Consider the following 24,417-nt stretch of genomic DNA (forward strand, 5'->3'; position numbering starts at 1 on the left):
TGAATCTCCCCTCGTCTTTGTGCAGAGACCATCCCCAACTGGTGACTGAGCCGGGCAGGGCTGCTAACATAGCTCCTTCTCATAAGAGACAGGCTGCTATTTAGCCTGAGACTTCAGCTGAGGCTTCCCCGTGGCCTTGGCCAGGACAGTCTAGGAACCGGCAGTATTCCAGGACTTCCTGAGCAGTCCTCTTTCTTCACAGATGCCAGCCCTCCATCAGCTGCAGGGTCTCAAGGTTCTCCCTGCCATCTTCTATTCTTCACAAATGTTACCCCCGATAAATCTCTTATACATCTAGTCCCACCCTGGCTTTTTTTCTCTGTGGACCTAGACCTCTACACCTGGCTTGGTCTCTGACACCAGTATTGCCCTGTCTGCTGCCACTCTGCTTCCCAATGGTTGCAGCCCCTGAGCAGTGGGATCATGCACAGGAGGGGAAGCGAAGGCTGGCTCCTCCAAAATCATTTTATTCCCGTCTTGGGTGACCCTGGCACAGCCTGTTGGTGCACTGGTTGGTGCAGCCTGTTGGTGCAGAGGTTCAGGGCATGGCCTTGTGCCAGCTTGTCCTGCTTCAAATCCCAACTCTGCATGAGCTTCTGCAGGGTATAAGCCCTCTGTGCCCTGAAGCTATAGGTACATAGTAGTCCCCTCACAGAACTGTGGTCCGGATTGTTCCGTGCTGCCCTGTTGGCGGGTTTTCAGCCTCACAGCAGCGTGCTGCAGTTTCAGCAGTGCTGGGCAAGCACCGTGCCTCCCCTTTCCCTGAGCTGTCCGGAGCGAGCACTCTGTGGTTTCTGCTGCTCCTCTGGATGAAGAGGCCAAGCGGTACACTGGAAACACCCTGGTTCCAGGCCAGCTCTGCCACTTCCAGCAGCACCATCTCCTCTCCATAGGTCATTTTCGTTCTCTATTTCTTGGTTCCTTTATCTGTGAATTTAAGAAGCTGAACATCTCTTCTTAGAGGTTGGACTTACTTATAGCCTCAAGATTCTGTTAAGGATAGTAGTCTATGAGGCCAGTTTCATCTTCTTTCATTCTTTCTGGTAAATGTACACTAAACACATATTGTTGACTCAGTTCTGTGCTGGGCACTGGGGACTGAAAAATGAAAACAGAAGGTCTTTGCCCTCAAGCTGTTCAGAGTCCTTCTAGGGGAATAAACATATCCACAGATGACTCCAGGACAATGAGGGTTTGTGATTGCTTAGAGATGAAAGACTTCTGCCTTGGGTTTTACTAACATTTTATAATGGGAAGTGGGAGAGGTGCAGGAAATTGTTTCCTGATGATGTTTGGTTCAGAGAGGAAAGACAGTGTGTTTCAATGTCCCTTGCCTTAAAAAAAAAAAAAAAAACTATTTATTTTCATTGAGAAGAAACAGAAAAACTGGGTAAGTTAAACAAAGAGGGAAAGTTTCCTTTTACAGGTCATGACGCCAGTTAATGATTAGTGAGACCCAAGTGGGTGTTTGGCGAGAGGCTGGGTTATGCGATCTCTTTGTCATTAGAGGTCAGTTCTACCCCAGCTCTGAGACTTCTAGCTCAGTGATGCCCCCAGACTTCTGGGAGAGATGTTTCTGGTTGTGGGGCCTCCTTTTGTGGCTCAGTGTTGGAAGTACAGGTAAGTTGGGGAACGGGTCCTTGGGTGAAACTTCTTTCAGTCAATAATTCTGTTTTTTTCACGCCATCTATTTATGCAGCACTAACCTTTGGAAGGTCCCCTGTAAGTCCTCTCCTGAGATGAATTTAAAAGAGGGAGGAAAAAACCTTCAATCATAAGGGGAATAATGGCACGTCCTTAAGTCATAAAAACTAAACTTCTTCAAGCTGTTTTACTCATTTTTCTAAAATCTACATTACTCCTTTTCACCTTGCGCAAGACAAGAAGAGTTTAAGGAAATAAATGCAATTAACTCCAAAATATGATTCATTTTCACACTATACATATTCACTGTTCCAAGATGTATTTACTTTTAAAATAAAAATTTTCCAAACTAACAACGGTTTTTTCATTGAGATTGTTAGAGGTTTTTCCTAATCTTGCTGACCCAACTCAAGTTCAGGTTTGTCATCCCACCTGGTAGGACTATGATAATTAGTCTGTTAAGCCACAGATGACCTGCAACCTTTAGTACAATTTCCCTCCGATGTGAAAACCCCACCCACCACTCTCCCTTGCTTAATATAGCAAATCTAAACTCTCCTATGGCGTAGACATTCCGGGAAGAGTGAAGATCCCCTTCTCTGACCAGCAGTGGCATCACCCTTAGAAAGCTCCCTTTCCCCTGCCCTCAACAGCTGACTGCTTTTCTGTCACCTCCACAAGATATTTAGTTCTCATTCCCCAGCTTTACAACGTGTCTGTCTGCCTTCTGCCTGCAGTTGCTCATACTACCTTTTCTGCTCTTCACATCTTCCAGGAAAGCTTCCATGATTGATAGCACCCTTGCAGCACTGCTTACCCCTTCCCTGCCTCACTGGGTGATGTTGAACAGGTCTACTTACTTTTATGTGTGTGTATATGTGTGTGTGTGTTAATCACTCAGTTGTGTCTGACTCTTTGCAACCCTATGGACTGTAGCCTGCCAGGGCTGTCTATGGGATTCTCCAATAAAGAATACAGTTCCTTCTTCAGGGGATCTTCCCGACCCAGAGATAGAACCCAGATCCCCTGCACCGCAGGTGGATTCTTCACCATCTGAGCCACCAGGGAAGCCAGCTTTATGTGTGCTTTTTCCCTAACTCAGTCATATATTTGTGTGTGTGAGTGTGTGTGTGTGTGTGTGTATAAAGTGATCATGTATCTTGTATTGTGTGGCTGTTTATATACTATACACTAGATCTAAAAGGATGTATATCTTATACATTTTTGATGAATGTGAGAAAAAGTGCCTTGTAAGGAAGTTATAACTGTTGATTAGTATGTGGGCATGTTTGTTTCCCCATCTCTCCACCAACACTTTGTTAATGTTATCAAATGTTTTTCGTATTGTCAATCTCATAGGAAAAGCAGTATAACATTATTGCCTTAATTTTTATTTCTTATTACAATTTGTGTCTCTGATGTCTTGTTTAAGCAATCTTCTTATAATCTTTCATATTTTCTTCTAAACTCTATGTATTTAAATGAAGATCACCAGGGGCAAATCTTTTAGTCATGGGGTATTTTTTTTTCCTATTCCCATGGGGTATTTTTAAATATGATGTTGAATTTTATTTGCCAACATTTATTTTAATTTTTGCATATATTTATTATTTTGTATGTTTATTCATAAAGGAAACTTATCTATCGTTTTCTTTTCTTTTATTGCCCTTCTTTGGTCACGATGGTGCTGCTACTAAGTTGCTTCAGTCATATCTGACTCTTTGCAACCCTGTAGACTATAACCCATCAGGCTCCTCTCTCCATGGGATTTTCCAGGCAAGAATACTGGAGTGGGTTGCCATTTCCTTTTCCAAGATGATTATAACTGCAGGAAATAAGTTTGTTCTATGAAATAGTTTTATATTGGGTTGGCCAAAAGTTCTTTGGGTTTTTTAATTCTAGCCTCCAGAAAAATCCAAATGAACTTTTGGCCAACCCAATATAAGATAAAGGTTATTTATGATTTATAGGTTTTGTGGACTTTTCAAATAAAACCATCTGGATCTAGCACATTTTATGGTGAGAGAAGACTCTTGATTACCAATTCAATTTTTTTTTTTTTGGTTCTAATAGGTTTATTAGGATTTTTATTTCTTTCTGATTCAGTTTCAGGAAATTATATTTTTCATTGCTATTAAGTTTTCCAATGCATTTGTCTGGGAATGTTTAAGAATATCTGTTATACCTAATGTTCTGCAGTTTTACTATCACCTGTCTAGTATAGATGCATTTTTTAAAAAAAATCTTGCTCATTGCCCTGAGTATAACTTTTGATTAGAGAAATCATATATTTTTTTAGTTATAAAAAATTATTTGCAGCACAGCTTTTTTTCCCATCCTCTTGCCTTAGAGAACAGCCACTAGATAAATGTTGGAGCCTCTCCATGTGTTGCCTGTACTTTTTAACTGCACTTTCATATTAAAAAGCTTCTTTGACTTCTTCTGTACTAGACAATAGTGTACTGATTATATTTTTATTTCAATGACCTTTTCATTTCCAATTTCTAATTAGCTTTTTTTTTACTGTATATCTTATCACTTATGCCTATTTTATTTAATAATTTCCTATGCTCTGTTTTTATGTTTATCCTTGTATATAATCTCAGCTTACTCATTTTAAACCTTTGTCAACAATTTTTTAAACTTTATTTCACCTGGATTGAATCAATGATTCACTCATTGACAATCTTTGTAAATGTTTGATGTCTTTATATATTTGTTTGCAAGCTTTTTAAAAAATAAATTTGTTATTGAAATACAACATATATACAAAAAATACAGATTATTAAAACACATATTAATGAGTTTTTAGAATGATCATCCAGATCAAGAAAGAAAACATCACCCGTTTCTTAAAACCCATTCCCTGTATCCCATCTTTATCACAACTGCTCCAAAAGTAACTATTACCTTGACTTCTAACACAATAGATTAGTTTCATTTTAATTTTCAGTCTCTCTTTGTCTCTGTGTCTTCCTTCCTGAGCTCCCATCTTCGCCCTCTCTCCTTTGGGGGCAGGGGCGGGGTTGTTTCAGCTTCTGTTAGTAAGGCTTTGTCTTTCCATCTATCTTCCTCAATAAAGCTATTGCCCCAGTAAAAAGTTTCTGTGTGTGTTGTTTTTAGTTTCCTTTCCCGGGCTGGGGAGTCCTTCTCTTCATTGCTGGCCACAGATGGGTCTTCTCTATACCTGCCAGAGCACTTTGGACCCCTCAAACCTCACAAACCTGAATGCTTACAAACATTGCCTTCTCCCAGACCTGAAACCCAGAACCATTTTGCAATTCTGTTCTTGTTCGTGGAGATATTATTTTTACATTTGAGATTGTCTATGTCCCTTTCTCTCTGTCTCTTTTGGGTATTCATCTGTGACTACACTTTGGTGCATGCAGGGAGAGGGTATCTGAGCATGATTCATTGGGCCATGCTCCATAGTCTTGAATGATGGACAGTTTAATTTTTTTAAAAAAAAAATTATTTTTATTTATTTATTTCACTGTGCTGAGTCTCAGCTGTGGCATGTGAACTCTTAATTGAGAAATATGGGATACAGTTCCCACACCAGGGATTGAACCCAGCCCCCTGCACTGGGAGTGTAGAGTCTTAGCCACTGGACCACCAGGGAAGTCCCTGAATAGTTTCATTCTATCATCTGCAAATATTGGCAATTTTTCCCCTTTTTCAAACATCATAACTTTTATCCTATTTTATTATCTTGTTTTACTAGCTAGGACTAGAACTTCCAGTCCAATATTTAATAGAAGCACTGATAGCATACATTCTCATGTTCCCAGTTCCAAATGGAATGCTTCTAACATTTCACCAGTGAGTATAATCATTGCTATAGGCTTTTGGTAGATAGCCTTCCTTTCTTATGTTAAGGAGTACTGGATACTAAATTTTATCATTTTTCCCCCTACATCTATTGAGTTGAGCATATGTTTTTTTTTTTCTTTAATGTGTTCACATGTGAATTACATTAGTATATTTTCTAATGTTAAGCCATCTTTTCATTTCTTAGACTAAACCCTGCTTGGCCATAATGTATTTTTAGTTCTTGTTACCCTTGAAGGATTTGATATTTTATCTAGGGTTTTTATGTCTATGTACAATAGTGAAACTGGCCTTTAGTTTTCCTTTCTCCTTCTTTATTTGTCCAGTTTTGACATTTTGGCTATTTTCATAGAATGAGTTTGGATTCTTTCTCTCCTATTCTATTCTCTGAAATAGTAAGATAGGAATTGACCTGTTGGTGGAATTTCTATGTGAAATCTGTCCTAATATAGTTTTTTGATGAATAGATTTAAAACTACAGTTTCAGTTCCTTTATGCTACAGCTTTAGATTTGGTTTTCTGTTTTTTTTCTTTCTTGACTAAGTTTTAGTAAGCTATTTTTCTAGGAAATTATCAATTTAGGAAAACATCTGTATTTTTACACTGTTGGATGGGTGTAAATATGCTCCTTTGTGGTTTAAAAAAATTTGCTGTGTTTACATCCCCTTTTAATTCTCTATATTATTTATTTGTGACTTCCCTCTTTTTACTATGTCTTATAGAGAGTCCTGTGGATGGAGGAGCCTGGTGGGCTGCCATCTATGGGGTCACACAGAGTCGGACATAACTGAAGCAACTTAGCATGCATGCATACTTTGGAGAAGGAACTGGCAACCCACTCCAATATTCTTGCCTGGAGAATCCCAGGGACAGAGGAGCCTGGTGGGCTGCCGTCTATAGGGTCGCACAGAGTCGGACACGACTGAAGTGACTTAGCAGCAGCAGCAGCATCAAAAGTACATCTTATTTTTTTAAGAACATCTAGTTTATTATCCTGTTCAAAGAACTACTTTTTGGTATTTATTCCATGTGGCAAGTACTATTCTAGGCAGTAGAGTGAGCAAAATAGATAAAATCTCTTCCTTCTTTGAACATATCTTCTAATGTGGGAAAATTAATAAGCAATACATTTAATAATAAACTGGTAAATAAAAACTTGATTGGGTGATGATTGCTATAAAAATAAATCAGGATAAAGAAGATTCAGAGAATGGAGGTGAGGCACTTAGTCTGTGTGTTCTGCTCAGTCGTGTCTGACTCTTTGTGACCCCATGGACTGCAGCCCACCAAGCTCCTCTGTACGTGGGATTTTTCAGGCAAGAATACTGGAGTGGGTTGCAATTTCCTCCTCCAAGGGATCTTTCTGATTCAGGGCTCGAACCTGCGTCTCCTGTGTCTCCTGTATGTAGACAGATTCTCTACCAGCTGAGCCATTTGTTTCAGGCACATAGGCAGATGGCAATTTAAATGGGGGTTAGAGGAAAGGAGATGACATTTGACAAGCAAAGACTTAAAGCAGAAGTGGGAATTAGCCACGTGGATGTCTGGAGAAAGACATGCCATGCAGAAAGAATGCCCAGCGCATAGAACCTCCAACAGGAACCTGTGTAGAGTGAGGAAGAGCTAGGAGGACAGTGGCTGGAAGAGGAAGCAATAGTGGGGCAGGAGAAGGCTCCTCAGGAGGATGGTCTAGATATTTAGGGCTTTCTTCCACTGTTAGGACTTTGGGTTTTATTCTGAATGAAATGCCTTGGTGGCTTTTACTCAGAGATGTGACATGATTTAGTTTACTTTTCTAGCTGCTGCTGCTGCTGCTGCTAAGTTGCTTCAGTCGTGTCTGACTCTGTGCGACCCCAGAGACGGCAGCCCACCAGGCTCCCCCATCCCTGGGATTCTCCAGGCAAGAACACTGGAGTGGGTTGCCATTTCCCTCTCCAATGCATGAAAGTGAAAAGTGAAAGTGAAGGCGCTCAGTCGTGTCTGACTCTTAGCGACCCCATGGACTGCAGCCTACCAGGCTCCTCCGTCCATGGGATTTTCCAGGCAACTGTGCTGCAAATAGGCTGAAGAGGATGAAGGCAGGAAAAGCATTGCAGGCCACATAATTTTGAGAAATGATGGTGGTTTAAACCAAAGTGGCACCAGTGTAGGTAGTGAGAATGGTTTAATTCTGAATATTTTGTTCTGAGGATTTACTTACCATTTTTCTGGGGGTAGGAGAGAGCAAAGTGTCACATCTCTCCAGGAAGGTGGACCTGAGCAACTGCATGGGCTGGATTGCTCTTGATGACATTCTTATTCATTGTTTTCTTTAATTTTAATTACTTCCTTTGCATTTATTTCCCTACATTTTATTTGGAATTGCTGTAGTATTCTTTCTCAATTTTCTGACTTACAAGATTAACTTACATGATCTGTATCTTTCCCCATTTCCCTCTCATATTTGCATTTAAGGTTACATTAATAGCTATCAGTCTAGTACTGTTTTAGCTACTTTAACTCGTTTTGATATTGTATTGGTTTTATCGTCTTTAGCTTTTAATATTCTCTAATTTCTATTGTGATTATTCAGCTCATTCATTACTTAAAAGGGAATTAAACTTACAATTTCCAAATGTATCTTTAAATAATTTTGTTATTGATTTCTAATTTTTATTGCCACTTATTTAGATAACATTGTCTGGAATATGTTGATTCTGTGATGCTTGTTGGGCCTTGCTCTGTGACAAACTATGTTTACTACATGACCAATAGAGCAATGCAGTCATGTATGTGGTTCAGGTCTCCTGTTCAAGAGGAGGCTTTTCATCTTTTCTTCCAAAAGTAGGGGAGGCAGATGAGGTGGTCAAGTCATGACAAGTCTATCTTGGGTCATAGGAGCACAAGTTGCCACAGGCAGAGGAGCCTGGGGGCCTGTACTGTCAGAGTGGGCTTCACTGCAGGGGTGTCCGAGATCTGGCTGGTGAGAAGGGAGATGCAAGGGGACTCGGGGACCAGGCCTGGGGCTGAGATGCAGAGGTGAGGAAACTACTGGTGGCATGCTATAAGGGTGGGGCGCCCACATTCTGCTCACAGTACCAATGCCCAGTGCACTGCAGATCCACAGGCCTTCCGTACATGCTCCCCAGTTACCTCTGAAGGCAGAGAACTATTCCAGAAACCTGAGAGAGCTGTCTTCCTTGTGAAGAGGGCTGTGCAAATCAGTTTGCAACCTAGACCTGCCTTCTGATGTTGCAAATGGCTTTGTCCTGTGGTAGGAATGTGAGGTCACTGCTAACAGCACCAGGATTGGGGCCCTGTGGGCACTCGGTATATGCACTGTGGCTCCTGCCAGTCTCTTTCTGTAAGACAGCTGGGCGTTAGAGGCCCCCCTCTTTATCACAGGCATGAGAGCGGACTGTTGGGTCTTAAAGATAGGTCAGATTTTCAGCTCCCTGGGGTGCAGGCGTTACAGTATGCTGCCATTTCAGTTCAGTACTGTAGAAGGCCCTTCAGTGACCTTGACTATAAAATATCCTATTTAAAGGTATCTGTTGGAAGGCACGTCCAATATAATACAATACAATAGAGGGCATTAAAGGCCTTCTCTATCATCTGGGCAGCCATGTGCTGGGCACTGCAGGCTCTGGAGTGGCTCCGGACTGCTCCTAAGGACAAAAGGTGATTAGTGAGAAGTGATCACTCTGGGATGGGATGAACAGACCAGAGTAAGCCTAGTCCCCAGGGCAACTGCTTATTTTATAGCCCAGGGTTCTTTTCAGAAAACTGTATTATTTATCCAGGACTGTTGTAAGAAAGTGCCGGAGACAGGTGGCTTAAACAACAGAAGTTTATCCTCTCACACTTCTGGAGGCTGCAAGTCTGAGATTAAGGTGGTGGTGGGGTTTGTTCCTCCTGAGGGTTCTGAGCGAAGGATCCATTCCAGGCCTCTCTGTTTGGCTTGGAGATGGCTGTCTAGTCCATATGTCTTCAGGTCATCTTTCTTCTTTGTGACCAAATTGCCTCTTCACCTAAGGACATCAGTCATATCAGATAAGGGCCCACCCTATTGGTTTCATGGCTTTCCCAAGTGGCTCAGTGGTAAAGAATCTGCCTGGCAGGAGACGCCAGTTCCAACCCTGGGTCAGGAAGATCCCCTGGAGAAGGAAATGGCAGCCCACTCCAGTATTCTTGCCTGGAAAATTCCATGGTCAGAGGAGCCTGGCGAGCTACAGTCCATGGGGTTGCAAAAGAGTTGGACATGACTGAGCACACACGCAATGGCTTCATTCAATGTAATTACCTCTGTAGGGACTCTGTCTCCAAATACAGTCATATTCTGAGGTTTTAAGGATTAGTTAGTTCAACACATGAATTTATGGGGGGAAGGGGACTCAATTTAGCCCATGACAATATCCATTTCACCATGGCCTTTAATCTTCTCTAGCTGAGGAATATTTTATTCTTCTCTGGTATCTTATCTTTACACAAGATAAGAAAAAATCTGTGAAAAATAGTCACAGATTTTGGTTATAGAAGTGATGCCTTTAATAAATAAGTCGTTACACTTGCTGATTGATGATCAATCCCTGAAAGCCCCTGTTTCTTTCTTTCTTCCTTTCAAAAGCACTTTTCTTCTTTTTAAGAACAGATGACCTCACCTTTGAAGTTTCTTGGGTTTTATTTGTTTTTTCTTCTAGGGGATGCACCTCCTACCCCACAGACGAATTGCACTGACTTCCAGAATGCCAATCTCCTCCGAGGCACCAATCTCAAAGTCCAGTTTCTCCTCTTCACTCCTTTGGATCCCAGCTGTGGGCAGCTAGTGGAAGAAAGTAGTGACATCCAAAACTCTGGTTTCAATGCCACTCTAGGAACCAAGCTAGTTATCCATGGATTCAGGTGGGAGCCAACCAACCAGTAGGATCACCTCTGCTAGGAACTAGAAAATGACCCTCATGCCACAGGAAGTTAGTGGGGAGCAAGAGGAGAAATGGATTCACTGCCTGTCACAGGTCCCCTTGCTCACCTTCTGCTGGCATTGAAGAGGTCTCATAGCAACACGAACACACAATGTGTTGCTCTTTCTTATTGGTCACATATGTTATTCCTCTGCTAAGTCTCATCTATATACTCTCAAACAGTAAATAAGAATGACCCAGGATAAGTAGCACATGAAGCCTCGATTTCCATGCCTGAATAAAAGGGAGGTTGTAAAAATGGTCTCAGTGATCCTTTCCTCCCTCAAGTGTGGGTTGCATGATTCATTTCAGCCAGTGAGGTCACAGGCTTTGTGCAATTGCTCAGGGGTAACATCATGGTGTTTTTATCCAGGGTTTTATTTCCTCTTCTTCACTTCTACCTGGGTTTCACAACCCAAGAAACTTCCATCATTCCCAGAGATTAGTGTTTCTCAGATACTACACACTTCTTCAATTTCTTTGATGATCCACAGTCCAACTTTTGTTGTAATATATAGTCTCTGACTCCCAAATCAATCACCATCCTTCCTTCCAGCATCTTCTCTCCAAAATTCACTGACAATGCCAAAAACAGTAAAAAGTTGCTGGGAAGAGAAAGGGAGAGAATACGGTGAAACAGTAGCTAGAACTACTGAAACTGGGGGGAGACCCAATGAAGAGGTGGACAGTGAGGCACTGCACAAAGGATAATTGCTTCCTCATCTCTGGCTAGGTTCTCCCTGCCTCTCAAACCCCTGATCCCAGGGTCCCAGCCACATCCTCCCTTAGGCATTCCTTCCCACTCTTGGGCCAAAGTGTCTCCTCTGGCAAATCCTGCATTCAGCCACAATCCAAGGTACAAACAGAGACGCCTGCGACCTGGAGATAGCTGATGGACTGGAGAGCTCTGAAGCCTTGCTGTGCTGTCTGTTCCAGATGCCCTCAGGCCATATTCCCTGGTGTACACCCGGGCTGGGCTCCTCTGTCCACATGAGCAAGCTCTGTGCCATGGAGAAGACTTCTTTCCCATTCCTAATCTCTTAGGAAAGCTTTCTGAAAATTTTCCTCTTCTTCTTTTCCTAGAAAAGTCCTATTATACTCTAAGTTCTAGAATAATAAAGAATATATCTCATTTTTCTTTATTTCTCAGAAAGCACCTAACACATTGCCTGGTCCATTTGTTGCATGAAGAGTGAATGCATGAGCAAGTAAATGGAAACATCCCCAAGGAAGGTGTCTCTATTATAGAGTGAGAATTAAGATTGCAAATCTTGAACTGTAATACACAAAGCTGTCTTTTCTTTCCCATGAGTAACACAAGCAGGGTCAGCACATGTGGTCCATGTGATTTATGCATTGCACAAGGGTACCTGACTGAGGGCCAGTGGGGCTGAACTCTGACCTGAGCTCTGAGCCCTGGCCCAAGGCTACATCCACCTGGAACAAAGGTACCTCTTTACAGTTTACCCACAGGCTCCACATGTGCAAGCAGGAGCCCTGCTAACTTCAGGATTATGTCCTCCTTATGCTCAAAGTGCTGCAGGATTTAGTGCTCATACTCCCTCCACCCCCCACACACACATGACTTTTTTCCTCTGGATTTGTTCTGTTTATAGAAACGTCATTGTAATTTCCATGACGATGAATACTGACTTGGAAGATAATTTTCCTATCCTTTCTTGGCCCCACATCTAGGGCTTTAGGAACAAAGCCTTCCTGGATTGATAGATTCATCGATGCCCTTCTGCGGGCAGCAGATGCTAACGTGATTGCTGTGGACTGGGTGTATGGCTCCACAGCTGCCTATTTCTCAGCCGTGGAAAATGTGATTAAGCTGGGACTCGAGATCTCTCGTTTCCTCCGTAAACTCCTGGTAGGTGTAGACGAGCTTAGGGTGAGTTCTGGCTGCTTATGGGGGAGCGAGAGCTCAGAAAGAAAGAAATAACACATGAGGAGGAGCTTTAGAGAGGAAGCAGAGCCACCGGTAGTCTGTGGGTCTTTGGTTCAGATCTCACCTTTACCACTTACTGTGCTGACCTCAGGGGGGCTTTGAACCTCTCTGAGCCTCTTGCTGCTCCTCTGTAAGATGGGCCACTGCATGTTACATAGCGGGTGCTGATAGCTGGCCCTTCTATGCTTTCAGGAGGAAATGGCTGTGGTCATGTCTCACACACCTTGGGCACCAAAAGGAAAGTGAATGGGTTGTCCAGGTGGGGAGCCCAGGGAGAGGGCAAGTGATTAACACGGTGAGATTCTGCACTTTCTCCCCAGAGCATGTGTGGCTGGTATGTCGTGCCCAAGACCCTCTGCTTCTGATGCCTCGGAGAAAATTGTTACCCTTGTAAGGTCAGGGGCTGGGGTGGCCCAAATGTAACTCACTGTAAATGCCTGTTCTAGGCGCTGGGTGTGTCAGAGTCCTCAATCCACATCATCGGCATCAGCCTGGGGGCCCATGTAGGGGGCATGGTAGGACATTTCTACAATGGACAGCTGGGACGGATCACAGGTAACATTCTTCCCTGACCATTCTCCGGTTTAGAGAGAGAGAACATGCCTGGAAGAGCGTTTGCTAAGGCAGGCAGAGGGAAGTGTGTTGGGCCTTTGTTCTTATGATCAAGTCATTGATTACCACTAAAATTTACCTATTGTGGCCATTTTGGATAAGATGGTATTGTGTTGTTATTGCATGATCTCTAGTGTCAGTGTCAGAGGCCACCTATTTCTTTCTGAGCCTCAGTTTCTACAACTCTAAAATGGGTTGTAACAGCTCCTATCTCCTTGGCCACTGTGGAAATCACCTTTACACAGTGTTTCTAAATAGTTGCACAGTGCTGGGAATTTTATGCTTCAGGAACTACCCTCAATCAGTAAGGAGCCAGAGCTGTATGGTAAATACTCTGGCTTCCTGGCACTTCAGTGGGACAATTCTGAGTTGTGTTTTGCAGAGTCCTGCAGGGAGACCCCAGTGGGATGAGACTCAAAGTGATAGTCTATTCATTTAAATTGTCTTTCATTCTCTGACTTTTTTCCACTCCCTCATGATCCTTTCTGTGTGTGCATGCTAAGTCAGTCATGTCTGACTCTTTGTGACCCCGTGGACTGTAGCCCGCCAGACTCCTCTGTCAATGGGATTATCCCAGCAAGAATACTGGAGTGGGTTGCCATTCCCTTCTCCAGGAGACCTTCCCTATCCAGGGATTGAACCTGTGATTCTTATGTCTCCTGCATTTACAGGCGAGTTCTTTACCACTAGCACCAGCTGGGAAGTCCATGCTTTCGGTGATTTTCTCCCAAATAAGCTACTTGCACTTTACATACTTGTCTCACAGTCTGCTTTTTTGGGTGGAATAGGGAGGGATCCAAGGTAAGGCTGGGAGAGAGTAATATTTACTTCACTCTATCATTGTAAAGGGGCTTCCCAGGTAGCATTAGAGGTAAAGAACCCTCCTGCCAGTGCAGGAGATATAAGAGATGTGGGTTTGATTCCTGTATCAGGAAGATACCTTTGGAGGAGGGCATGGCAACTCACTCCAGTATTTTTGCCTAGAGAATCCCATGGACAGAGGAGCCTGGTGGGCTACAGTCCATGGGATCACAATAAGTTAGACACAACAGAAGCAACTTAGCATACATGCACACACGTTGTTGTAAGGACTAGAATGTGTGAAGTTGCCCAGCACAAGGCCTGGCACATAGTAGCTACTCAAAACATTACAGCCATTGTTGTTACTACATGAGGATAAATATTACTAACATTAACCCTTGCCAAATGGTCGGAGTTAGCAAGTTCATTTCAGAGCCAGAGGAACTGGGTCATGAAGAAGTTAGAGTTCTCTCTACTCAACAGGTTAGGGTTCCCTGGGAAAGGTAGTCCTGAGCTAGTTCTCTCACCTTTGGGTCCTTGTTGGGGGATTCTGATCTGAACAATAAGGGTTGCCCATGTAGGTGTGCAGTGGATCCATAAGAGTTCTTGTGGCTGAGATGACAGGGCCCCTCACATGTCCGTCCTTGCAGGCCTGGACCCCGCTGGACCAGAGTACACCAGAGCCAGCCTGGAGGAGCGTCTGGACCCTGGGGATGCCCTCTTCGTGGAAGCCATCCACACAGATACAGACAGTGAGCTTGGGGGGTGGGGGGGGCGAATGAGCACAGGGCAGAGGCTAAGAGGCGGACATTTATCGGAGTGGCCCTAGGAGGAGACTTCTTCCCCTCTGAGTTTCTATTGCAGTGAGGAGTTTATCAGCATGATCTCAAAAGTCTCTTCCAGCCCTATCTTGCTCTGGGACTGAGATGAAATGATTTTATTTTTAGCCAGCATGAGACAGAAGGATTCTCATTTGTGGACCAAAACTGTTTAGTCATGAGTCTCACTCTGATTCAACACTAAGCTGCATCTGAGGTAGTGTTTGAGGGCACTTCTGCCTGGCAGGCACACAGGAAACTCAGGCTGCTTTTTCAGGGTGAACATGCCTTGCCCCGGGGACACTGGGGCATTCCACTCCTGGGGCAGATGCTCAAGCCTGTCAGAACTTCTATCCTTCCCAGGAGATGAGGCCAGCCCTCAGTCCAGTGAAGAGTGAGAATTGCCGCCTCCAATAATGACACACAGGCAAGAACCCCCAGTTCTGAACCTATCATAACCAGCAGGCACTCCTCCTCATTTCTGCTGCTGCTGCTGCTAAGTCGCTTCAGTCGTGTCTGACTTCGAAACCCCATGGACTGCAGCCCACCAGGCTCCTCCGTCCATGGGATTTTCCAGGCAAGAGTACTGGAGTGGGGTGCCATTGCCTTCTCCTCATTTCTACTCAATGTCAAATGCCCACAGAGTCTAGTGCCAGGCCCTGTGCTCAGGGTGTTGGGTACAAGAAAAAATTACATCTGTCTCTGACCACGAGAGTTTGCAATTCAACTGAGAAACAACCATGTCTCATTTGGCTAGAAGCCTTTTTAGCATCCCAAACTCACAGATTCATGATTCTAGAAGAAGTTCATGTAGTCATATAACTCAACCCTCTCTTCCACCTCCATTCCACAGATAAGAAAACAAAGTCCATAGCCCTCTGCTTAGTTATTAAGTTAATTAACCATGTTAATTAGCAATGTTAGCCCTTTATGTTCCTAAATTTGCTAAATAGGTGACCCATTGGTCCCTATTTACTTCTCCTAGGCCTCTCAGTCCCCTTCAAAGTTGTAGCCACTACCTGATATGATAAAAGAAAAAGTTTTTCTTTTTTTGATAAAAAAATAACTTCCATTTATTCAGTTAGTCTTGATTGATCTATGTAGCAGGCACTAAGAATACTGCAATGCACAGGGCACCACATGGAACTTTCAGGCTAATAGGGAAAGCATTTGTTCACTGATTTGTTCAATAAATAAGTATTTGGTACTAACATAGGCTAGGTACTGTAGAGTAGGGAGAAGATGGGTAAAGGCCCTGCCTTAGTGGAGCTTACATACAAGTCAATAGACAAGATAATTCTACCTCGTGATTATGATAATGAGGGATATGGGAGAAGCGTATGTGACTTGGCAGGGGGTGTGGGGTCTACTTCAGATAGGATTATTGAGGAAAATCCGTCCAAGGAGATGATGTTTGAGGTGAGATTTCATGGATGAGAATGAGCCAGCACTGGAAAGAGCTGGGAGAAGACCATTATAGATGGGGAGGACAGCCAAAATGAAAGCCTTATGGTGGGTGAGGGCGGGAAGGAGAACCATGTAGTTAGCATGCAGTGAGTCATGTGATGAGAAAATGGAGCAGGACCAGACTGGACATGGCAGGGAGTTTACATCTTATTCTCTGATCAATGAGAATAGGGCAGCGATTTGGATTCCTTTAAAAGATGACTCTGCTGGGCAGAGCGTGGACTGGAGGTGGGCAGTAAAGGAAGGCCCTTTGGAAGGTGTTTGCAGTGGTGGCCTGGATGAGGGGGCAATAGTGGCTGAGGCAAAGGTGGTGGGAGTAGAGATGGAGAGAAGCAGAAGGATTCAAAATATATTATGGAGGTAGAACTGACCTGACATGATGGGCAAGGAGGCATTCTAGGTCATCACTTAAACCCTGGATAGATGACATTAAAACAGTAACACACACTCCACTGCTTGCAATTGTGACAAATAATATGACAGAGAAAGTCATGGTTTTTGGCAGCTGAATTGGACTGATTTTGAGGGGTCAGATATCGCCACACTGATGGGATAAAGGCTACTATGTCACAAACTCATCTCTTTGTAGTCAGATTATATTTCTTCTAAGTCATAGAAGCACAAAAGCATGTAAGAGACTGGAAATGTGGTCTCACACATGTATATCTGAACTGTTACTTAAAATAGAAACTATTCAACAAGGAAATTTACCAAGCTTATTATAACATTTACTGATTCATAAAAACTTAAGGGATATTTTTCTTGATTTTATTAGGCAAATATGAGTATCTTCTTATGAATTTATTCTTAGCTTCCTTTCAGCATGACAAAACCTCTTAGAAAACCATCTAAGGGCTAGTTAGTTCTGTCATCTTCTAGCATTTAGGAATAAGTGGGCCCCCATTCAGCACAGAGAAGGGGTGGGTGCCCAAGGTCAGACTTCAGACTCTGTGGCCAGTAAACCCTGCTATGGGGACCTGGAAAATGGCCCCTGAAGGAAGAGGGTAACAAGGTTCTGCCTTCTTGCAGATTTGGGCATTCGGATTCCTGTCGGACATGTGGACTACTTCATCAATGGGGGCCAAGACCAGCCTGGCTGTCCCACTTCCATTTATGCAGGTCAGAAAGCCAGAAATACTCAGTGTTTGGCTGCTCCAGAGACTGGACTTTATCAACAGGTTTTGTGCTGAGTCAGCCAGTGTGAGCCACAGGAGTCTTCCTGACAGTGTCCTTTGCTATGTCCCATCAAGCTTACTCAGCACTTATTGAATGGATGTCTATGGAGACAAGGAATTCTAGGGGAAGACTGCCTGAAATTAAAAGACTGCTCCATATTTAGGTTCCCTCCCTATGTCTTAGGCCCTACCATTATCCACCATCCCTCAACCAATAACCTCTCTTCTTCCTGGGCCCCACTTTGTGGCAGAGTCCACACCAGCTACATCCTTTGCAGTGCCGTGTTGTGTCAGAACCAGGCTGATGCACCCAAAGCTAGCTAGCTGAAGGTTCAATTCACTGCACGACCATTTCCCCAAACTAACTAAATTTAAGTTCTCCAAAATTGCTTTCAAGATAATCTTCTTGAATACATTCAATGAATATACATATCTTCTCTTCTAAGTTTTCTCTTCTGGAATGTTCTTTTTGGATGTATTGCTTATGTTCTTAGCATAATTTTAAACAATTTTAAATTTATCAAAAGCTAAGCATTAAGGGTTGTTTAGTCTTCTTATATTCTTCTCATGAATGTAGCTAACCTATCAACATTTCATACAGGAGTTTTGATTTCTGAATACTATGTTTTTAACCTTTTCCTGCCTTACCAAAATTTTATCATTTTAAAGATTCTTTTGACAATCGTGTTGAGTAACCACTAATCCAACTTATCAAATTCACTGATTTTCCAAATCATGTTTCTTTTAATAATTCATAATTTTTTCAGCAATTCTGATCAGATTGGATGGTTTGATTTTAATGGCTTTTGAAAATTTCTTTGCATTTTAGTTGGTCACTTTCAATTTTTTTCTTCATAACACAATTTGAGAAGGGTTTAGTTTGTGTCTTCCAGCTCCCTGTTGTAGCTAGAAGGGGGTTGGCCACGGACAGTGTCCCAACTATCGGGGAAGGGAAAATCCGCACACAGCTCAGGCTTGGTTCTGGTCCCGGTGTGGGGGTCCCAAGGTGAAGGCAGAGTATGAAGACCTTAAATGCTGGAGTTATGGCTCACTATGAACCTCCTAGCCCCAGCAAATTCATTCAGTGTGAATTATCACAAATTTTAAAATAGTCAACAACAACAATAATGAGAAACCAAGTGTTTGTTGTGTTGGGACATTTGGCAGATTCAGTGTGTCAGTCATTGGGTTGGCTTTCATAGATGGACCACGAGCTGCTGCTGACTCCCTCGATTGTCTCTTTATTGGATTGGGTTTAATGAGGTTGAATAAAATTGGTTGTGTGGGTGATGCTGAAGAAGGCAAAAATGTACAGACCAATATCCATTTTGAGAAGTAGGGTCAGGATCGCCAACTGTTCATATGCTCCCATTTTCCAAAAGAGAATCTGCATGATCATGGAAGAATGGGTCTCTAAGTAAGCAATTTTATTGGTAAGTTAAGCTTAGTTAAAAGAAAAAAAAAAAGAATCAATTCGAAAAAAATTAAAAACCATGTTCATCAATATTTCAAAAATGTGGCTCGGGGGGATATCCCATGTATTTATAGCCTGTTGGACTATAACGTTCAATAGAGTTACAGTAAGTAGCATGGAGGGAGTTTCCATGTATCTTGAACTGAAACCTTGGTTGTGTCTTTTGGCCTTGTTCAGGCTACAGTTATCTGATCTGTGATCATATGAGGGCTGTACACCTCTACATCAGCGCCCTGGAGAACTCCTGTCCACTGGTGGCCTTCCCTTGTACAAACTACAAGGACTTCCTTGCTGGACAGTGTCTGGATTGTTTCAACCCTTTTCTTCTTTCCTGTCCAAGAATCGGTAAATGCTCCTCTTTTGACTCCCTCTGACAACTTGGGGAGAGTCCAAGCCTTGACACCTCTTCAAGTCCTGATCTCCCATGGTCAAAAAGTCTTTTCAAGCGGGGTAAAGAAAATTTAAGTAATGTTCAAAATTCAGCTAGAAGGTGTTCTCGCCTTGAAGGTGGCCTTTAGCTTGCTGTGTCCCACCCCCCGCCCTCTGTAGTGCTTCCTGATGCCATATGCAGTCTGTGCACACCCTTCACACACACCGAGACCCTGACCCGCAAGTCCACCTCAGGATGCTCTCCAGAAGCATCAGTGTGGTCCAGACCCCCTGCACCCACTCTTGCACCTGATGCACACCACAGTCTTTGTGCACCATGGTCTTCCGTGCTAGGCCAGCCGTTCTCCAGTTCCTGATAGGCTTGAAATCCAAGTGCTATGGGGAAATCCCTAAGACTGGCACACATTGCCTGCCTTAGAGGTGTGAGGCCACGTGCCAGCTGGAGGGATTCCTAATTGCTGACTGACCTGGACACATTCCTGGAGGATCCAGGCTAGTCTGGAGAGAATGGCTCGGGAAGGCTGAGGGATCCAGCCTCAGCTCACCCTGTGCAGATCATTGTTGTGAATATCCTGGGGTTATCCAGCCTGAAGGGTTCCAGGAAAAACTCCTGGGTAATGTGTGGTTCCTCCCCTCCTTCACTCTCCCACTTCCCACCCTCCAGCTGCCACTCAGAACTGCAGCAGCCTGCCATTGCTTATATGAATGAAATGAATATCAGCTTGACAAAATGTTAAAGTAGGTGTGGTTTCCCATAATAAAGCAAAACAACATTACTTCCTGCTCATCAGGCATATGTCACTGTTTCCCACGCATGTGATGGACCAGATGGTTAACAACCACTTTACACTCTCTGCTCAGCCTCATCTCCCACGAGATTTTCCCTTTTTCCTAAACACCTCAGGGATGCTAACTACTCATACTTCCAAGAATATTTTTCATGTTTCCTCACCCAATATCCCTTTGCCCAGACTATACTTTCTGCTTGGAAAGCCCTTCTCCAACTTATCAACCATTTTCTTAAGCTCAAACACTTCCTGTGCTCCAATGCACAGGATACAAATACCACTAAAAGAACTGTCATATAGATTGTCTTGCAAGTTGGAGACATCATTTCATAATTTCATATACATACCCCTTGGGAGTGGGCCAGATAATCTAAAGAATGTATCTGCTGTCTACTTGTGTGTTTATCCCTGTCTGGATGGAGTTGCTGTATTCCAGGACTCACTACAGTTGTTTGTAGAATGAACGGGTGCATGAATTAATCACTGAAAGGCTGGGTGCCACCGAACCCTGAAATGGCCTCCTCAGGGCCCTGCTGTCTTTGCTTCTTTATCTCCAGGGCTGGTGGAACAAGGTGGTGTCAAGATAGAGCCACTTCCCAAGGAGGTGAAGGTCTACCTGCTGACCACTTCCATGGCTCCGTATTGTGGTGAGTAGGGAGGAACGCCCTGTTCACCTCTGCCAGTTTGCTGACCTGCTGAGTCCAGGGCTCCATCCTGGGCTATGTCCAGCCCAGTGTGGTAGCCAAAGTGGGAGGTGAAGAACGGGGGCAAAAAGGTCATGGAAAGTGAGAGGTGGAGGGCAGCATCTCCTGGGCTTAGATAGAACCCAGACTCATCAGAGCCAGCCCAAATCATTGCTCCATGGATAAGAACCTGGGGGCATCTTATCTTTCGGTCAGTATACTGACCTTCATTCCTCCTACCCTACCATGGAATCCTGCCCTCCAGTGTGGGCTCTCCCTCTAGGGTAGTATTTGGGAGAACCTTTTGGGTTTCTTCTTCCTGCACACATTTCCCCCTCCTCATTGCCCACCCAGCGTGTCTCCACTCTAGCAGCCCTCCTACGTCAGGGTTCATGAGGAATACTGAACCTTCACATATATATTTCAACTGTTTACTGTGGCTCCTAACCACTGCATTTCACTGAAGCTAAGATGCCAGTGATCGTGAATGATGACTAATGTGAGAGAAAAGGGTGTCTTAGAATCTATAACATAAATTAAAGGCCGAACCATCCTCCTTCCTATAGTATTTGCATCTTATCTAGGTTGGCTATACTTCCTAATATTTTTTTTATCCTGGAGTCCTGTCTGCTTTATTGTGTGTTCAGAATAGAAGTATGCTGGTTTGGGTGGGAAATTATATGACCACCCTAATTCTAAATGATTTTTTGATCACTGGTGTCTGGCTGATTGTTGGAGGGATCTTTGTGGCCATACCTTCCTGGTAGAGCCTGAAGTTCAGGCTCTGTGGTCACCCAAACCTGAATTGTTCTCGAATTCTCTGTTTACCTGCTGTGTGGTCAGGAGCAGCAAGTTCCTTAATCTTTCTGAACTTCTACATACTTATGTGGAAAACAGTCCTTATTTCAAAGAATTAATTGTGAGGATAAAATAAAATACGTAGTACACAGGCAAACACTGCACAGTGACTGGATTCAGTAAGAATAATTCCCTTCCCTCTGACAATGGGAGAATTTGGAAGCTGAGATGAGGGTGTTTGTAACTTCATTCGAGAGAATTCATGGCTACTTCTTAAGAATAAAGTGGGTCAGCTGTGGGCTTTTCACATCCATCCTCTCCTCTGACAACCCAGCCCCGAACAGTTGTATGCCCAAGGCTCCATGGGAGGGTGAAGAAGTCAGGATTCAACTCCGGTCTTCTGACTTCAAAATCTTTACCCTTTCCACGCCATCATCGCTTGCCTCCACCACTCATGTCTCTGACCCCTCTTCCGAGAACCTGCTCTTTCCAGTCATCTTTCTCAGTTACTCTTGGGTCCTTGCCGCTGCTCAGAGGTCAGCCTGAGGCAGGATGCTTTGTCTGGGTCAGAGGCAGGGCTGCAGGGACCCGACTTCCCATTTCTACTTCCAGCTCCAGGGCAGCTTTGTGGTGCCGCCTCCCCGTCTAGACAGCCAGGGAGCCTGAGGCACACCTGAAGGTTGAAGGCATTTTTAGATCCCTGCTGAGGGGAATTCACTGAACCAGACTTTTTCTGTTTCATATTTGTTGTGAGATCCCCTCCCCATTGCCCCAGAAGTATGGTTATGTCTGTTCAAAGACCTCAGAGGGGCCTGCATCCTCTGAGCCTTCCATTCTGAGCATCAGAGTTGGGCCTCTCCTCTCCTGGTGGGAGGGTATGGGTCGCCCACCTGGTACCATCCATCTCATCCACTCCCAGGTCTCTGTGGCACCGAGCTCCCACTCCCCAGCACTCTGACCTGCCTCAGCCTCAGCACTGCTCACTAGGACAGCTGTCACCCTTGGCTTCTGCCAGGCAGGTGCCAGCATGGACAGAGAATCTGCTCCCCAAAAATCATTTTTCCAAAAATACTATTTTCCTCTTGTAGAGCAACGTTTCACCCAAAGTGTTTTCTCTCCATCACCCCGTTCCTCACAGTGTACTGTGAGGTGATGTTGGGGGTTACTGATTGCACATGAAGGAAGTGAGGCACAGAGAGGTTTGGTGACTTAGGCAAGACAACACAACTGGTGAGCGGCAGGGCCTCAGCTTGGATCCAGTTCTCCTGGCAAACCATCCAGGGCTCGTGTGCTGTTGCCCTTGTCACGCCCAGAGCAGGTAGGAATTTCACTACCAGTTCCCATCCACCAATGTTAGCAGACCTGGCCCTCCTAGGGCTTCCAGAGTAATCAGAGAAGAGATAAGCAGAACCTTAGGAAACTGTCTGGATCACTGATATCTGCTGGTAAAGTGATATATCCAACTCAGCACAGAGAATTAGATTCCTAGAGCTATGTAAGGTAGACTTTTTTTTTTTCCCACATTGTGATTATCCACTCCTGTTCAGCCCTTGCCCGTCAACATAACACACTGCATCCACAGTAAACAACCAAGAAAGAGAGACAGGGGGGACGTGGCAGCTGATGTTCTCCTCTGTGGAGGGGCAGAGTGCAGTGCTCTCCTGTCTTCTTGTGGGTTCTTGGCAGGAGTCCAGTTGCTAACCCCATGAGCCTATATGGATCACATCATTACTTCAACTTGGGCTGTCTCCCTAAATCCACTTAGTCCCTCCTCCCAATATTCACCCATAAAACAAACAAATGAAAAAGTACAGGTAGGGGAGAGGTGAAGGACTACCTCTCTAGCTATGTCCCAACCACCAAAGGAGTCTGTGAAAATGCTCAGAGACCAAAGTCAGAGCCAGGGGCCGCCAGATGGGCTTACCCTATTGAGGAAGGGCTAGGGTGTTGGGGAAGCTGCAATCCTTCTTAACCTCTCTTGACAGAGGGACCGCAGACCAGGGGTATCACCATGAACCAGGCTGCTCACCCAGTCTGTGCAGACAATACCAGCTTTGAGAGCCCCAGTTTCAGTGCTGCCCAGGAGGGAGGAGATGCCACACAGGACCCCAGCCACCACACGGAGGGCCACAGTCATCTCCTGCACACATGGTGTATTTCCTGACACTGTGCGCGTGCTAGCGGGGAGGGGTTGCTATATTTTATGAGTTAATTATTTAGTATAAGATAGACACTGGTTTTCAGAATCACACCATCAGGATAATGTTGCCAAACAGAGAGGAGAAGCACATTCTAGGAGTACAAGTAATAATAAAAACTATCACGTATTGAATGATTCCTAGGCACTGACACTGTCTAAGGACTTTATATGTATTAACTCATTTAATTCTCATTCAGAACTGTGAGGTATGTAATTTTGTTATCCCAATTTACACTTGGCAACAGAGGATGATATAGTTAAGATAGCATCACCGACTCAAAGGACAAGAATTTGAGCAAACTCCAGGAGATTGAAGGACAGGGAAGCCTGGTGTGCTACAGTCCATGGGGTCTCAAAGAGTAGAACACAGCTGAGCTGCTGAACACAATTTAGGCTTGAGGAAGCAGAGAACCTGTGATTGACTGTGCCCAGTCACACAGCTGCTAAGTGTTAGAGTGAGATTTCTAACTGCTGTGCTGCTCTCTGGGATTTTTTATGCATTGCACCCACCGACATCTGGCCCTGTTGTCTGCTCTGCTTTGGTTTCCCAGTGCATCACAGCCTCGTGGAGTTTCACTTGCAGGAGCCAAGAAACAAGGACACCTGCATCACGGTCACTTTCCTTAGCAGCAGTGTCACCTCCTCGGTCAAGATCACCATGTACGTAAGTGTCCCGTGTGGCTGGTTTCTCTCCTATTTACATACATGCACAGACATCCCAGGACATGCTCTGTGTGGTCACTGATGGGTGGGCGGAGCCAACTGGGCCAGGGGTGGGGGTGAGGGTGGCAGGTACCACAGATGGACCCACAGACACATGCCAGGCAACTGTTCCAGGTTCAGGA

The 24,417-nt window shown here is 44.2% G+C and overlaps 1 protein-coding gene across 4 annotated transcripts in view; it reads left to right on the forward strand.

The window, feature by feature from the left end:
- Positions 1-1,226: 1,226 nt before the first annotated feature.
- Positions 1,227-24,417, forward strand: part of PLA1A (phospholipase A1 member A) — a 42,296-nt gene continuing 19,105 nt past the window's right edge. Inside the window, exons 1-9 of one of the 4 annotated variants that reach the window (XM_070369939.1) lie at positions 1,227-1,620; positions 10,155-10,356; positions 12,111-12,288; positions 12,813-12,921; positions 14,430-14,531; positions 17,094-17,183; positions 18,891-19,058; positions 20,449-20,538; positions 24,124-24,236. In XM_070369939.1, the coding sequence (XP_070226040.1) occupies positions 1,443-1,620; positions 10,155-10,356; positions 12,111-12,288; positions 12,813-12,921; positions 14,430-14,531; positions 17,094-17,183; positions 18,891-19,058; positions 20,449-20,538; positions 24,124-24,236 (1,230 nt within the window). In that variant the 5' untranslated portion in view covers positions 1,227-1,442. The remainder of the gene's footprint in view (positions 1,621-10,154; positions 10,357-12,110; positions 12,289-12,812; positions 12,922-14,429; positions 14,532-17,093; positions 17,184-18,890; positions 19,059-20,448; positions 20,539-24,123; positions 24,237-24,417) is intronic. The other 3 variants (XM_070369940.1, XM_005905434.3, XM_070369938.1) reach the window with 3 other exon arrangements.

This window comes from Bos mutus, chromosome 1 (genome assembly GCF_027580195.1).
Source record: "Bos mutus isolate GX-2022 chromosome 1, NWIPB_WYAK_1.1, whole genome shotgun sequence".
Taxonomy (NCBI): Eukaryota; Metazoa; Chordata; class Mammalia; order Artiodactyla; family Bovidae; genus Bos; species Bos mutus.